At 45.7% G+C, this 16922-nt stretch overlaps 1 protein-coding gene across 1 annotated transcript; it reads left to right on the top strand.

The window, feature by feature from the left end:
* Positions 1-606: 606 nt before the first annotated feature.
* Positions 607-15259, top strand: LOC149361435 (uncharacterized; the record flags this gene model as incomplete). Its single annotated transcript, XM_089568079.1, has 5 exons — positions 607-689; positions 4842-4980; positions 10566-10626; positions 10691-10853; positions 15148-15259. Coding segments are annotated over 5 exons (558 nt in total), but the record flags the coding sequence as incomplete, so codon positions are not given.
* Between the last annotated feature and the right edge of the window lie 1663 nt (positions 15260-16922).

A 16922-nucleotide genomic window follows, 5' to 3' on the forward strand; every position in this document is an offset into this window, starting at 1 on the left:
TTTTTGAGGAAAGGAAATTACGCAGTAATTCTCTGACATCTCGGTGGACACCCGAACCGCACCCTAAAGGTAGGGAGGAACGCCACCACCCGTTCGGCGCGAAGCTACCGGCGCTTGTATGCCGGTCCTGTAGGAGGGCTTAGAGAGTCTCATTAAATCTCGTTAAATCTCGTACGGTGCCTGGATGCTCTCGTTTCAGCTCCCAGATGTGTGGTATTCAGTGCCCGGATGAGTGGAATTCAGTGCCCGGATGAGTGGAATTCAGTGCCCGGATGTTGGCTCTCGGTCTCGGCGTGACGTCACCACAATGCCGACAACGGGAGCTAAAAGCATTTCATGCTTAAAACCGAAACAAGCCGAAACCGTAACCGAACTATTTTGCGGAGGCCGCGGAGTGACACACTCTTCTTTGGCGGAAGCCATACAGAACTCTACGATGCAGAGCAGAAGCTCAACTTTGGCCGCTTAGCGCACTTCGCAATTTGCGGGTCAGTTGCATCAGCAGCTTTATCGTGACGAGTTTATCGCGAGCTGGCCGTTAACGGTAATCGTATGTTTTGACATTCGTTTTGTTCGTCCTTGCGGCATCGCGTCTTCGACTTTTTTTCCGACGTGATAGTGTTGCTTCTAAGTGAAATCTGGAGCGCCCATAAACGAGACGGCACCGCGCTCGTCCACGCTGAAAGAAGGTAAGCAAGGGTAGCATTTCATTTCTTGCTTCATTCAGCTTACGGCCAGGACCGAGCTCTGTTAGCTCGCAAATGTTAGTTCCTTGTCTTGTGCAGCGGGTAATGTGCGCAGATGCTTTGGTCGCTGCCACTCCTCTAAATACTGCAACTCGTTGTACGGCCACATTGAACGAAGCCTTCCTGATGTCACGTGCTGTCATGAGTTCGGCCTTTTTCGGAGCTCGGCCTGAGGGCCTCAATAGTGCTATGTTTGGACTGACGATAGCTGCAGAGTCTTCTGTACTCACTGAATGGCTGTGAAGCGCGGCTGGTGTAGTGCGAAGGAAAAAATGGCGTGAGTATAGTTCCAGAATCATTCCTTGTGTCGCAGATCGTTGTGAGGCCTCTTTGAAAGCAGCCTGCCTGCTCCAAGTGCATGCGGTCATGAGTTAGGTCTTCATTTTTGGAGTTGTCGTATGTAACAGACTTGTATTAGAAATTGCGCTGTGTTTGAACTGACGGTAGCTCGTCGCCTGTTCTCGCTGAAAGGCAAGGAAGGGCAGTAAAGGAAGATCGAGGACTTATGTAGTTCCGTAATTGAGTCTTTTAGATACATGTACGCGAAAGCTCAAGGGTCAAAACTCAACGTCCCAGACGTCGCGCTCAACAATCTGGATTTTTTTCGAAAAAGTTCGTGGAAACTTATCTCAGTGTGCGTAATCAAGGCATAAAATATTTTTGCCGAAAAAAAAATGTATTTGTTAAGTGAGCGCATTTTGAAAATTGAAGACACCAGGCACTGATAAATAATTAATAAAAACTCCGTATGTTTACAAAATATCTCAGAAATCTTTCGCTGACATTTGCAGAGACAGCCTGGCTTTCGATGTGATTCAGACTACGCAGTTTTATCGGGCACATTTCTTAAAAAATTAGATTTTGAAAATGTATAATTTTGTCATATTTTAAAAATAAATTTCTCTCCGTAATTTTAAAATAGCTGTTGTGCCTCTCTAGATGTATATTGCCTATAAAAAATGTAACTGGAGTTCAACACTGTCTAAAGGAAAGTAAAAAAAAATACGAAATTTGCAAAAAGTGAATTTTGAGCCATAAACACGTTAATTTCCCCTTGAGGTGGTCCTAGCAAAAACAAAAAATGGCGGGTTAAATGGAACGGTTTATTGCCTTTCATTTCTGAAATTTTCGTTGAGGTAATTTTTGTTTACGGCGACAAACGAATTTTGAAGTTGAGCTCTCGCTCCGCAAGTGGCTTTCTTCTCGTTGATGCTGCATAATCTTCCCCGCTGCTCAGGTCCCTCCTTCTCCTCTTATTTTCTTTCACACCTCTTCTCTCTATTCGTCTGAGGAGAGCCGGCATCGAGTCATGTGACAGTTTTCCCGCCTTTCTCTCCTTCCTAATACGACTAGTTCGTGGTTTGCGCGTGTTTATTGCTCGATAAAAAAACCGCGGAAGTGCGTCGTGGAGAAATACGTGGACTCGATGACCAGAAATGAAGCGACGGAGCACGATTAGTTCGTGTTATGGCGGGTGAACAAGTTGATTTCATTAGGACGTTCTTGCGGGCTAATTGGTTTATTGCTCTAGAAATGTTATAACTGCGGAGTTAGAGGATACAGACAACATATGTCTTTTGCACAGTTTTAACACTTCTGGAGCTATGAACAAACTAGCCCGCAAGGACGTCCACTAAAGCACATCTCTTCTACTCCGGTCTCTGTTTTGTGTTCCCCGGAATCCAAAGAAGATGGAGCAAAAAAAAACTGCGCCCGTGGTGTTCTGTCTGTTACTCGTTGCCTATGTCCTCGCTTTTTGCGCACTTTTAACGTTTGTGGATGTTGATTTCACGAAGTAAATATTTTGAGACAAATATCGTGAAACAGTAAGACGCCGTGTTTCTAAATACTTGAACAATAGCTTTCTTTGCACGAAACTACAAAGTCGCGTGCAGAGAGGGTAAGAGACACGACTTATTAAAAATTTTACCCATGTTATTACCCGATAGAAGCCGCTCAGAGGAAAAAGGCGGTAAAAGTGTGTCGCATGGTCCCGCGCGCCGCCGCGGACACGCCGCCGAAAGGGGAGAAAAAGCCGGGAAAACTGTGTCAGATGACCCGCGCCGGAGGGCTCCCATCAGACGAATTGAAAGAACAGGCGTGAAAGAAAGTAAAAGAAGGAGGGAGAATATAAGAACAAGAGGGAAGCGGGGGAGGAGGGGCCGGAGCAGCGAGGAGGATTATGCAACACCCACGAGGAAAAAAGCTCCGCAATTTGCGTCGTCTCTTAATTTCCTTCACCGCTGAACACGGCACCTGGCATGGCGCGACATTTGTGGCCAGATCACCACTTCAATTTGTCATCGCCCGCTGTCGTGCATTTTTAAGGGTTGAGTTAAAGCAGACACTGCATGAAATTCGGCGGGTGGTAATGTTGAAAGTGAAATCGTTTCGGTTTCGAAGTTCGAACGGACCCGCTTTGGTGCCAGGCAGCCAAGAGCAGAAAAACGAAGGTATTCACCATGCTGTGCCGCGTGAACCACGAGGATCGAACGACCAGCCGGCATGGCAGGCGCAACACAAGTACTTTATGTCCGAATATGATTGCTGAGAGCCCGAGCGCGCATGCCGCGGCGGCGGGTGACGGGAGACACGCTGGCGGTGAGCGCGGCGTGCTGCCCGCTCGCGAGGAGGTGTCTCGCTCGCATGAACGGGCATCGCCTGCATAGAGGCTCAGCCTCTTTACAGTTGCGGTCGTGTCTCTGTTGAAGACGGATGTGCAGTTTTAATCACATGGGTGAACCGAGCCCCTCTTTCTGCATTTTATCTGGCTACAGTGTCTACGGAATTGTGCTTTGCGGTGAAGTGGCATTAAGAGACGACGCAACTTGCAGCGCGCGATAGCTCAACTTCAAAAAATCTTTTCTCGCTTTAAACAAACATTACCTCGATTAAAATGTCAGAAATGAAAGGCAGTAAATGGTTCTATTTAAACCGGTATTGTTTGTATTTTATTTCTTGCTCCTAAGGGTGAAATTAAGCGATGTTTACGGCTCAAAATTTACTTTTTGTCAACATGAGTATTATTTTTTGCAGACTTTCATCTTCTGTAACATTTTTTATGTTTCAGGCATCTATGGAAGCAAAATGGCTATTTTAAATTTCTCGAGAGCAAGTTAACATTTTTTTACATGACAAAAATAGTACACTTTCACAGTCTCTTTAAATGTATAAATATATTTGAGCCGTACAAAAATGCGCGGCTCCGAATCGCATCCAATGCCAGATTTTATGCAAATGTCATGGTAAAGTTAATTGGCTGTTTCCTCAATATTTATATTTTTATTATTATTGGGCAGCGTCTGGTTTCTCACCTATTCGAAAAGTTCACACTGTGCTCACCTCACCAGTGACTTTGTCTGGCAAAATTATTTTAGGCTTCGATTACATACACTGAAATTGCTTTCATTATTTTTTTTAACAAATCGGAGATGGCTGAGCACAATGCTGGGACTGCAATCGAATGACCCTCAATAAAGGCAACAGCAGCCTGTTTGCAGGTGAAACGTTTTGCATGTGTCGCTTGTCTCGTCGCTTGAATCTGCAACCACAGAAGATTTGGCTTGTCATGCACCAGCAGTAGCAAGTATGACATCCAGTTACATGTATAGCGAAAGCAGTAGGCCGCACTGCAACTGTGTGGGCTTCGTAAACAGGCAGCCCCCTCCGCAGTATTGTGGTTGCATCCTAGCCTGTACGTATCTAATTACCAAGTGCTCGGCTAGTGGTGTATCCGTTTATTTCGCATGTGGAACCAGATTTTAAGTTAGATATGAGTGCATACGCCCGGTATTCGGTCCTTAAAAGACCTTGTTTTGGAATTTTGTGGGTTCAACTTTACATTTGTACATTACAGTAATTATTGGGTCATCTGACCATTTAAGTGTGCACTCTACTTCAGCCCAATCAAGTGAGCATACAGAACATCTTCTAATGTTATAAAAATTTGTTTTCTGAATTACTAAAGTTTACTCACTATCCTATAGGCCCTTGCCTTTGTTAAGGACTGTGTGGCACTGCCGTCACATCCAAAATTTATTACGTTTAAATTTTAGATGCGTCGGTTCTGTGTTGATGTTTTCTTTTTTTCTGCAGTGGGAACCTTATCCAGGGCTGCTACACATGCACACTTAGTGGCCACGACAGAGATTTGTTTTTGTTTTGGAACCAGTTGAACATAACTGTATGGTGCTCCCAGCTAACAGAAACTCGTTGCAATGACCTCACAAACCAGGTGAGCTCTGTTTTAAACATTCTATCCCTAGCTTTGCTTAGATGCATGCGAATGTTTTTCGTTCATCAAATAATACATATAAACAGTCTGGATTCAAAGTACTTTTGCACTGAATGGGCTAATACGTCAACAGTCAGGATTTAAAGCACTTTTTCTCAGAGCATCCACCTTTGAGTAGGAATTTAATAAAGCTGCGATGCTAGCTTCGAAATATTTTTTTGCTCACTTTTAGTTGCCCACATTGCAAGTCTATTCCTATTGTGATTGGCTGCAATATTGTAAATTTGATGAGAGTTGCACCTTCAGTGTTTCTCTTTCAGCGCTTAGTCTTGTTGTGTGCAAATGAGTGGCAAGTTATGTAAGGTGTAAAAGTATTCCAGTAAACCAGCTCTGCTTCAGGAAACCAAAAAAGCAGATATGTGTATGCAGATATTCTTTTTTTACCAAGCTGCCCACCATATGTCAGCAGCAGTCAGAGAGGTATAATAAACTGCAGAAAATGCAGCACTCTCTATGAGTCACGATATGAAACATTTCCCATGGCTCAAAATTCGATGCTCATTTCGGTTGCATTTTCACTTTGTTGCTGTTGCAGAGGTTGAGTCCAGGCCCCGTGCCCCGATACATGCACAATGGCATACAAGTGCAGCATATGCCAAGCAGTTGCGAAAACTTTGCCTCAGTTCTTGACGCATGCATCACTACATAAAAATGAAAGCAACCTTCACATTCGCTGTCCTTCTACTGACTGCTGCAGAGTATTTCGAAAAGTCAGCTCCTTGAAGAGCCATATCTTTAGATCTCACAAGCGTGATGGTATTCCGGCTGCTGTAATAACTTGCAGGAGCCTCTCACTGGTCTGCACCATCGATACATGTATACAGACATGTCGAGATGTCAAATCCTTGTTGAATCATCTAAAGGGGCACATCACTGAAGGGAAGAAAGTTTCTTTCCAGTTTTTTGCTTGTTCACGAATGTTTACGAACAAGTCGACATTTTCCTCCCGTATTTCTCGATGCCACAGGCATGCTTTTCAACCAGGTGTATGCGAGTCTTATTTAGAGAGCACCTCTGCAGAAAGGTGCAAGGAAGCACAAATTAATCTTGAAACTGAAATTCATACTGCTGGCTTGGAGACTTGTGCATCTCAGGAACAATGTACTGAGGACTGCCACTCAGAGGCTGATGGAAGCAAAGAGGTGGCTGAAGGTGTCATGCACGAAGATTCTCTATGTACTGATATTACAGATGCTTTCGGACGCTTTTACCTGCGTCTCCACTCGCCGCCGCGGTGGCTCAGCGGTTATGGTGCTCGGCTGCTAACCCAAAAGACGCGGGTTCGATCCCGGCTGCGGCGGCTAGAATTTCTTTGGAAGAGAAATTCTAGAGGTCCGTGTACTGTGCGATGTCAGTGCACGTTAAAGAACCCCAGGTAGTCGAAGTTTCCGGAGCCCTCCAATACGGCGTCTCTCATAGCCTTAGTCGCTTTGGGACGTTAAACCCCATAAACCATAAACCATGAACTGCGTCTCCATTCGGAGAGTTTGGTGCCCTCAAGAACAGTTCAAGTCATTTCTGAGGCAATTTGTGACCTCCAGAGCAACAATCTTGACCACATAGCTAGTGCATTAAGGACAAAGATGAGAGATGCTGGCTTGAATGAGGATTTCATTCAGCAGGCAGTCACCAGTATGCTTCAAAGTGATGTTATCGTCAGCCTGCACAGGAAGAGTGGAGTTTTTCGGAGCACTTACTCTCGAAGAGACTACTTTCAGAGCAAATTCAGCTATGTGGAGCCGGTAGCTGTGCGTCTTGGAAAAAACAAAAACAATCAAGAGGCTCATTTTCATTATGTTCCAATAATTGAAACAATAAAATTATTGTTAAGAGATAGCTCAGTTCAAGATCAGTGTTTGAATCTGGAAGTTTATGAACCAGGTGTCTTTAAGGATTTCACTGACGGGAATGTTTTTAAGTCAGTACCACTGTTTCAGGATCACCGCACTGCTTTACGCTTGATTCTTTTTCAAGATGCTTTTCAAGTGGCAAATCTTTTAGGTTCGGCAAAGAACAAGCACAAACTTTTAGGTGTGTATATGATGCTTGGAAACCTACGTTCTTGGAATAGAAGTCGTATCTGTTCAATTCAGCTAGTGCTGCTTTGTAAAGAAACTGACATTTTGTTCTTCGGACAAGACAAGGTGTTTTCTTAATTGATTGATGACATCAAAAAGTTGGAAGTTGGCTGCCTGTTGGCGGACAGCATTCCGGCATATGGCACGGTGGTGACAATTCTGGGCGACAACCTAGGCAGCCACAGTATTGGTGGATTCATGGAAAATTTCAGCACAGCTGAGTACATCTGCACGTTTTGTTTAGTGAAGCGTGAACATATGTTTGAGAAAAACGTATCTGACACCAGTGATCTAAGAAACAAAGTAATCTACAAAGAGGCAGTGAAGAACCTACAGGATGACAGTTGTCTTCTTTCATGCCAAGGCATTAAATTTGATGCTTTGTTTAATGGCCTAAAATACTTCCATGTCTGCGCTCCTGGGCTTCCTCCATGTTTAGCACATGGGCTGTTTGAAGGTGTGGTATCGTACGATCTTGCGTTGATGCTACAATACTTCATCACCAAGCAGCGATGGTTATCACGTGAAGAACTGAATAAAAGGATACTCTCATTCAAGTTCAAAGGAATAGATGTGAATGACCAGCCAGCTGAAATCAAAACATTTAAAAAGCTGAGTGGACATGCAGTCCAGAACTGGATTATGCTTCGGTTTTTACCCGTCTTTCTTGATGACAAGGTATGCAGAAAAGACCATGTATGGGAGTTAGCATTGATGCTCACTGAACTTGTTCAGTTGGTGTGCGCACCGGCAATAAATATGCCCATGGTAATGAGGCTGAAAGATTTGACAGAAGATTACATTGACCGAAGAATTGAGCTTTTTCCTGGTGCACCTCTGAAACCAAGCACCATTACCTGGTTCACTACCCTTACCTCATTACTCAGTTTGGGCCACTTATTAGGTTATGGACTATGCGTTGTGAAAGCAAGCATGGTTATTTTCGCAAGTGCATAAGAAGTGCCCAGAACTTCAAAAACACCACGTTAACACTTGCTGAAAAATACCAGCTTCTTCAGGCATTCAGGGGGAGTAGCTGCCGCTTTGAAAAAGACTTAGTGATTGACTCTACATTTCCTTTTTGCCCTAGTTTGTTCAGTATGGAAGTTCAGGAAGCCATCAAGACTTGTGGAGCACAAGGAAAAGAAGTGTATTGCGCTTACCAAGTTTAATACAGGGGCACCAAGTACAGCAAAGATATGGTTGTGGTTTTGGATCGTGAGGAAAGCAGGCTCGTGTTCGGCCGAATTATTTTCATTTTATTGGAAGACAACATGGTCTATTTTCTTGTTCGTGTCACTTGTTCTGTTTTGAAACCTATGATGATGATATACCACTTGCTAGGTCCAGAATCTGGGACACTAAAATGCATTTCTATTCAGGACCTTTTGGATTACTATCCACTTCATTTATATGATGTTGGCCATTCAAAAGTGACAGTCATTGCACTGAGGCATGCAGTTTTAGATCATTACTGAATTTATTTTTTTCAGCCCAGAGGACTTCATGTCGTGTGTTCAGGAGTGGCTTCCAGCACTCAGTGAGGAGGACGTCGCTACCATTGGGCATAAACTCCAGGACTTGGGAGTAAAATGTGTGGAACACTTCAAGTATCTGCAGGAATCAGACTTAGACTTCTTAGCCCCTGTGCAAAGGCGCATCCTGCTTGAGAAGTTTCAAACCGTCAGTGCTGCTCCTGTCCTTTCTGGGAAGAGTGGTAGTTGTGATAAGGTGACTTCAAATGCCAACTCACAGCTAGATGAATGGGCTGAAAAATTTTTCATTCCTTGGGAAATGCTTCCACCAGGCTTACTTCAATCATGCAAAGCAAAAGAAAGCCTACAAAAGTTGATCTGAACCAGATGGTGAGGATGCTAAGTTCTCTTATCCTGGACAAGCATCGAGCGCCTGGCAGACGAAACCTGAGAATAATTGGAGCAAAAGTTGTGCCGGTGTACCGCTCATCGTTTCAGGATTTGCTAGAGGGTACAATTGTTGGCACAGGAATTGAGACGTTGATGTGGAAGCTCGAGAACTGTATAAATAACAAGAGACCAATTGCACATGTGCTGCCCGCAGAAATTGTTGGTGACCCAGACTCATTCCAGCCGCGCCCAAGATCTACCCGTGACTCGTATGGTTGCATATCATGGCAGCCAGAGTTACCGAGTGGTGAAAGTTTGCTGACACAGCGTGAAAAGCAGCAGCAGCAGCAGCTCCTTTATGAGTATGCTAAAGTACACCCGAACAAGCAGCTTGTCATTCGTTTCATGACTGAGACGTACGCATCGTAAAGACTGACGATAAATCACTCGAGGAGTGTGGCAGAGGTAAAAAAAAAAACGGCCATTTTTGTTTAGTGAGGACTGTCGTCTTGAGCATTCCAAAGAGCTACTTGGTAGTGATGTTTTCCGAAGAATTGAGGCTAGCATGGAAAGCGTCGGCCGTCGTATATATCGTTATGCTTATAGTCACATTAAGCGGCCCAAGGTCAAGAAATGTCTCGAAGAAATTGAACGAGCAAAGAACCACCTCAGGAGTGTGACACCAGAGCATGAAGGTGCACCTGTTCTCCTCCTTGCACTGTTTGGAGAGGATGAAGAGCTCATCTACAAGTCTGCTGAGGCAAGCTTATAATTTTATCCTCTGCTGCTGTGTGGCAGAAAAGTGTTTGTGCATGCAGAATTCAGATGTGCATTGCATATGGGTATAAAAAATTCCACACTCCACAACTACATTATTTTAATGGTAATTGTATACATTATAGTCGGTGCTGTTATTAAAAGCGGTGCTGTTAATAACTACTGTTAATAAACTGCTTTTATTAATTTTTAAGTCATTTTGAGCTTTGTACATTTTATGCTTATGCATGCTATGGTGGACTAAAAGATACTCTGAGAGTAGGTATGAGGACAAATGCTGTAGTAGAATGGCACTAGTGTATCAAAATAGTTAAAAACTTATTACATAGTATCGTTAAAAGCCTTGCCTTGCATGATATCAGGTGTCAGCTTTGTCAGCGAAAAATCATGAGCCTGGGCTTTGGTAGGGTACATGGCAGGACACTGGTTCGTCAGTGGGTTCTGTGACGTCTCAAGCCGGCATGACGTTACCGAGTTGGCAGGACCAACCAACTTGGCTAACTTCATTGAGATGGCGCTAATGCATTCGCACTATACCCTTTAGGGCACAGCTAATGTGTCCACCAAATATCTGTGGTGATATACTTTATGCGAAAAAATTCTCTCTAATTTACGTTAGTAACAAACAGTTTGTGCCTGCAGCCATGAAACATATCTCTATGGTTTAAAGACTTTGTTCTCCACCTAATTTTGTGCGGTAATACAATTATGCAGCTGATGACAGTCAGTTTTCTTAAGAACTGTTCTGGCTATTGGTATCAGTTTTTCAATACCTTCCCTCTGTATTGCTTTTCTCATTTTGCAGGAGACCGCCCATGATGATGACTTGGGCGACATGCCACTGACGCCCATGATATGTATAAAAGGTTAGTTTTGGAATCATTGAACATCTCATTATGCACTAATATTCTTTTATTCTCATTCTTCTAGGGCCAGGTCCCTTTGAGGCTGAAACGTTCACTGTTTGCGTGGATGGTGTTGCTGTAATAACTACCCAGCGGGCTGCAGCTTTCAAATTCATGTTTCTCTTATACTTCGTTTTAAACATCCAGTATCCACGTGAAGTGGCTTCGACATTGGAGTTTGTGCAGAGGTAAGGTCTCGTATCTCTTTTTCTTCAGCTATAGGTTTAAATTTACCAGTTGCTTTTCTCACAGTTGCACATATTTTATAGGAATATTGCTGATAGACTGTTTAAAAATTTCTGCTTTTGAGCCTTTGCAGAAGGTGGAGAAAAACTTTTCAAAAATGAGGATGCTAGTGATTTTAAACTTTTTAGGGAACGCAAAAAAAACAGAGAATTCTGAGAAGCGCTGAGAATATTTTTAATCAAGTTATTGCACTATCTCCCGATAGCAGATATCAGAATGGACCTTTATAATTCATTTTCAGAAATGAGTATTGAAATGCTTAAATGTTATATATTAAATAAGAAAAATCTTAAACGTGAAATTTCGAAAAACTACAAGTTTGAAATCCTTGAATATGGAGGTAAAAAACCACAAAAAATCCATAATACACAAAATGTGGTACATTTCACCTCTTATAACTTCGAGACAAAAACTTTGCAGGCTTATCTACTACTTCTTTGTTTCTTTCACCTGTATTCACCACTCGGTTTTGTGCCCTGCTCACTCCACTCAAAGGAACATTCATGAAAATATTGAAGAAAATTTACTTTGGATTTACTGAAATAAACAGTACGGACAAGATATTCTGTTCATAGCACAGCATGCAGTTTTTCGTTTCTGAATTCTTGTGGCGGTTGTTTTTACAGAGGGGTGTGAGCTTGTAAGTCAACGAAAAATCACAGGCGTGACTGGTAGCCGCTATTGCCGTAGGATTGTGCGACCTCACGAGACCAACTGAAATGGCCATATTGTTACGGGCTGCAACTTGAGCTTCTTATTTGAGATGAAAGCGTGAGATCTTAACTCGGGGTATCTCGAGGCCACGCAGGCATGTTTGTAAGGCTTGTTTAAGTGGGGCTTTATATCTATGGATGCATTGGCAGTAGCTGCCAACTCGGGCTTCTCCCTTAAAGTGCGTGGGTGAGGTAGAATTGAGCCCTCCAGGACCCTTTCATTCTGAGTTGGACACGCTACCCCAATGCAAGCACGATCGTACGACTTGGTTGAAGCTGGGCTCCACACATGCATCGGGTGATCTTTCACATTATGTGGTAGCTTGTGACTGAAATCTAATGGGTATGTGTGAGATAAGAGGTGCAAATTTACAATCTACAGAGGATCCGTAACTGAGCATCCACAAAAGGAGCCGGCCGATGGGACCCTTTAACGCTGTCGTGTCAAAGGCACAGCTGAAGTGTCCCCCATATTTTTCTTGGGCAGGTCTTTCACCTAATGTGGTAGTATAGACTGTATTCCGATGAGTGTGTGTGGAGTGCATGTGCGCAAACAAGTATCTGGAAGGGGAGCCGGCAGAGTGGAGCCAATTAGTCAGTCGTGTTTTACCCTTTTAAAGGTGGGACTTGAGTGACCCCACAATTTTTGCATTCAGATGCTCGCTTTTATTGTTGAAACAGACAAAAGAAGCGAGCAGTCTTTTTAACCGACAAAGAGGGCCACAGGGGGAGGCAACATTTGTTATGCTGTCCTTGGTTTCAGTGACTAGCGGGTTCTTTCGTACATGTACTGAAACAAGCCGTTCATACGCAACTTCGTGCACTCATGAAAAATGCAATGGCTTGTGGCTTTTCCTTTTATTTTAACAATGTATCCAGGCATATTTTCAGCGTTTTCCTTGATTTTTAGTCAATGCTTCACACAGCATAAACGTTTCAGGATTCCACGTAATTAGCCTGGTGGCATTCTTGGTATAGCCGCAGGAAAGGGGTGTTATCCTTTGTGTTCGTGACGCTAGAAGCGACCGGACTGATCTCGCTTGATTACAACCATGCTGAGCTGCATCTACGTGTTTCCTGATTACCCTAGATGATCTCGACCTGTTATCTCGAAGTTTCCTTGGCGGCTTTAAATTGAACGGTGCCGCGAGCAGCGGGCATTCGTAGTTCGACGACCGACGAGCACGTTTGTTGCTTACGCCGCCGCCGAGTGACTTAGTTCTTTTGCGGGCGCAAGTCAGCCGAAATAAAGAACTTCGTTTCCAAGACTGGTTGGTATCTTCCTGACCACTCGACTGCCGTCACTACAACGTGACATCTGGTGGAGGTGCGGGGTAGCCTTCCATGTACCGGTCACCCCCTGCAAATCGTGACGCCCGCCCTTTGAGCCGTTCACCGGAGCACGTGACTCCAGTCCATCGCGGAAGCCAACGTCTGCTAGGGGACGCACCTGAGTTTGGGACTCTGCCGGACCCTACTCGGAAGCGAAAACCAGTAGCAAAGTCCACCATGAGCCTGCCCCAGGCGACGACTCCAATCATTCTTCAGCAGCCCCGGGTGCCACCAACCTTCGACGTTTCGCCTGGCGCCGACCCCGAAGAATGGCTGGAACAGTTCGATCGTGTGGCTGTCTTCAACAACTGGGATGATGCTACAAAACTTAGGTACCTCTTCTTCGCCTTGGAGGGACCAGCAAGAATCTGGTTTGAGAATGAGGAAGCTAGCCTGACGAACTGGGAAACCTTCAAGGAGCAGCTTCTGAAGATCTTCACGAACGTCGAGCGAAAAGAGAGAGCCCAGCAGCTGCTACAGTGTCGCATAGAACATCCAAACGAGACCGTTTCAATGTACACTGAGGAGATGAAGCCTCTCTTCCGGCGTGCCGACTCGAACATGAAGGAGGATGAAAAGGTGAAGCTGCTTATGCGAGGAGTTAAAGAGCATCTCTTTGCGGGCCTCGTACGGAACCCACCCAAAACCGTCGCGGAATTCGTCGAAGAGGCATCCACCATGGAAAAAACCCTTGATGCCAGAGCCCGCCAGTATGACCGCCAGCAGCGCTTTTTGTCAGCAAGCTGCATGGACAACGCTAACAACGATGACCTGCGCGAGGTTATACGTGAAATTGTGCGAGAAGAGCTCCGACGATTGCTGCCAACAGGAACGCAGCCGCAGCTCACTTCGCTCACCGACGTCATCCGGGACGAGGTGCAACAGGCCTTGGGTGTGACACCGACCACCACCCAGCCTCTGGAGCCTCCAGCCATGACTTACGCCGCAGCAGTCCGCCGTCCTGCACCTCGACGACGAGACCCAAGCCCCTATAGCCCTCATCCAGCTGCGCTGGACCTCCGCCCTCTCGCCCCAACCCGCCCGTCCTACGAGCGTCGCACACAGCCAAGGAAATGCGACGAGTGGAGAACTGCCTACCAGCGCCGCCCACTATGCTTCCACTGTGGCGAAGCCGGTCACATTCTCCGGTACTGCCCATACAGCAGAATGGCCATCCGAGGGTTTTCTTACGACGCCCCACGACCCCGACCCGGCCAGCGACCAGCCGAAATTGAGGAGGTCTTGCGGCGGGAAGAATACTCATCGTCGAGCCGCCTGTCATGTTCCCCGTCGCCATCGTCACCGCGCTTTGTATCCCCTAGCCGAGGCTACGCAGCGCGTGGACGCACTCCCAGCCCCCGAAGGTTAAACTGAATAAAGCAGCCTCTGGAGGCTGCTTTATGCCTTTATGCCATGACTATGCCTCAACTATGACGACCCCTACGACGACGGCGACCCTACGACGACGACCCTACGACGACGACCCTACGACGAAGACCCTACGACGACGACCCTACGACGACGACGACCCTACGACGACGACGACCCTACGACGACGACGACCCGTACGACGACGACGACCCGTACGACGAGGACGACCCGTACGACGACGACGACCCGTACGACGACGGCCCCCTAGCCGACGACGACACGGCCAGATTTTAAGCTTTTACCGCTGCCCTCAAACCTTATTATGAACGCTAAAGGACTCGAAGTTAGCATCCTCCGTGTTTATTTTCATTGTAAAGCATCGAAGCGATGCTTCTTTGAGAGGGGGGTAATGCCACGTATCATTGTAGTGTCCTTTCGTTCGCGCAAGGCCGCAGGAAAGGGGTGTTATCCTTTGTGTTCGTGACGCTAGAAGCGACCGGACTGATCTCGCTTGATCGCAGCCATGCTGAGCTGCATCTACGTGTTTCCAGATTACTCTAGATGATCTCGACCTGTTATCTCGAAGTTTCCTTGCCGGCTTTAAATTGAACGATGCCGCGAGCAGCGGGCATTCGTAGTTCGATGACCGACGAGCACGTTTATTGCTTACGCCGCCGCCGAGTGATTCATTCTTTTGCGGGCGCAAGTGAGCCGAAATAAAGAACTGCGTTTCCAAGACTGGTTGGTGTCTTCCTGACCCCTCGACTGCCGTCACTACAACGTGACAGTATACTAATCTTGCCTCTTTCGTTTCTTTAAGGGCAATTGCGGGAATTAACCCAGAGAGAAGCACAAAGGCACGACGAACATCAAAGAAACAGTATTCTTTGTCTCCAAAAGTCGCTGCCTTTGCAAATGCCCTGGATGAGTAGAAATTGTGAGCATATCAATAAAGAGGAAAATTTGGTAGTTCTGACCATTGCCTTCAACTCCTTGCTAGAATATAATACACGGTTATAGTGCTAGCACAGTGCATAGGAAATTGGTGCTGCACGCTGCTGCTTTTATGATTGCACATAGAGAGTAGAAGCATTCATCAAGTCTAAGTCAGAATATCTACTGCGTTAAGGAGAGAACAGTACCCATTTTTCTTAAATCTTGTAGTGTATGGTCTTGAGTGCAGGGTTAAAACATATTTCTGCAAAATGACAAGGAATATATAAACAGAAAAATTGTGTGCTATTACAAAATTGCATAATCAGTGAAAAAATCTGCAGAATTACAGAAACAGCACTAACAGAAAAATTGTGCTTGATTACAAATCAGCCTGTTATAGTAAGAACTATGCAGGGAAAATTTCTGTAGAGTTACAGAAAATGCATTCGCAGAAAATTTCTGTGCAATTACCAAATAGCCTGTTTTTTAACAAGGTATCTGGAACAAAAATCTCTGTAGAACTACAGGAAAGCAATAACAGACTACATATGCAAAATTACTAAGAAAGACAAACCAGAAAATAGACAAGAGCAGAGTTGTTATGCCACTAAATTTGCCATGCATTTTCTATTTTTCTGTGTTTTTTTACAGTGTGTGCTGCAAACGGGGGCATAAAGTCTCGCTCAATCGCCGGCCAGTCGCTCGCTGCTCGATTTTCCAGCCTTGCGTGCGCAATTCGAAAGCTACGGAGCCAATCATTGAGCGAGCCAAGCTTTTCGCAACGACGCTACTCGCGGTCGCGCCGGGCGACGCACTGTGCGCTGCTCGCTGGCTGCCCTTGTCGTCGCTAAACCTAGCCGATTTCACATAAACGCTGTAGCAGAATGCGCTTCGGAACTGGCCAGCACTGCGGTGCTACCCTCGGCACCGTTTTACTGTGAACCCCACGTCATATGGAAATAAAGATATGCTCGGTTTTCGCGACTCCTTCAGGAGCGGAGCTACGAGAGGCCAGGTAAACTGCAGAGCACCAGCAAAGCGGTTATGGGAGGAAATTTGTATTGCTATTATCGCTTCGACAACTCGACATTGGCTGAAGATACTCTATCCCAGAGCTTTGGTCGTGAACAAACAATACCAGTGTATTTTTCTTACGCCGGCAGCCGGCATCCAGGCCGGCAGGCCGGCCCCGAGAAGCGCGTCCTTACGATTGTATGGCCGTGGCGCATATCAAACCCGCCACGACATTCTCCTTTTCGCTCAGGTTATAGTAGCACACTGTTTATAGTGAGGGACCACACCACTTTAAAGGACCGAGCGCGCGACTGACGTCATTTCCGAGACTTCTCATTTCACGTGCGAATAAAACGAGCAGGCGACCCGCAGGTCACCCTTGTAGGTGTGAGGAAGGGTGTCGTGGAGCTGCTGCCTGATCGCAAGCGACTGCTGGTCTCATGCTCTTGGCTACTTGCGAGTGTGAATGGGCATTCAATGCCCGTTTGAAGCCCCGAGTCCCAGAGTTCGCGTGAGTTAATTCAGTCCCCTGGTCACGGAGGAGGAGCCCCGAGCAAGTACATCCTGGAAGTCACTCAGTGACCGAATCCTTGCGGCACGGCTTCATGTCGCAGAACTCGTCACCCAATTCTTGGCGTCGCGGGA

The sequence above is a fragment of the Amblyomma mixtum genome, chromosome 2, assembly GCF_055824585.1.
Source record: "Amblyomma mixtum isolate Tamu chromosome 2, ASM5582458v1, whole genome shotgun sequence".
Taxonomy (NCBI): Eukaryota; Metazoa; Arthropoda; class Arachnida; order Ixodida; family Ixodidae; genus Amblyomma; species Amblyomma mixtum.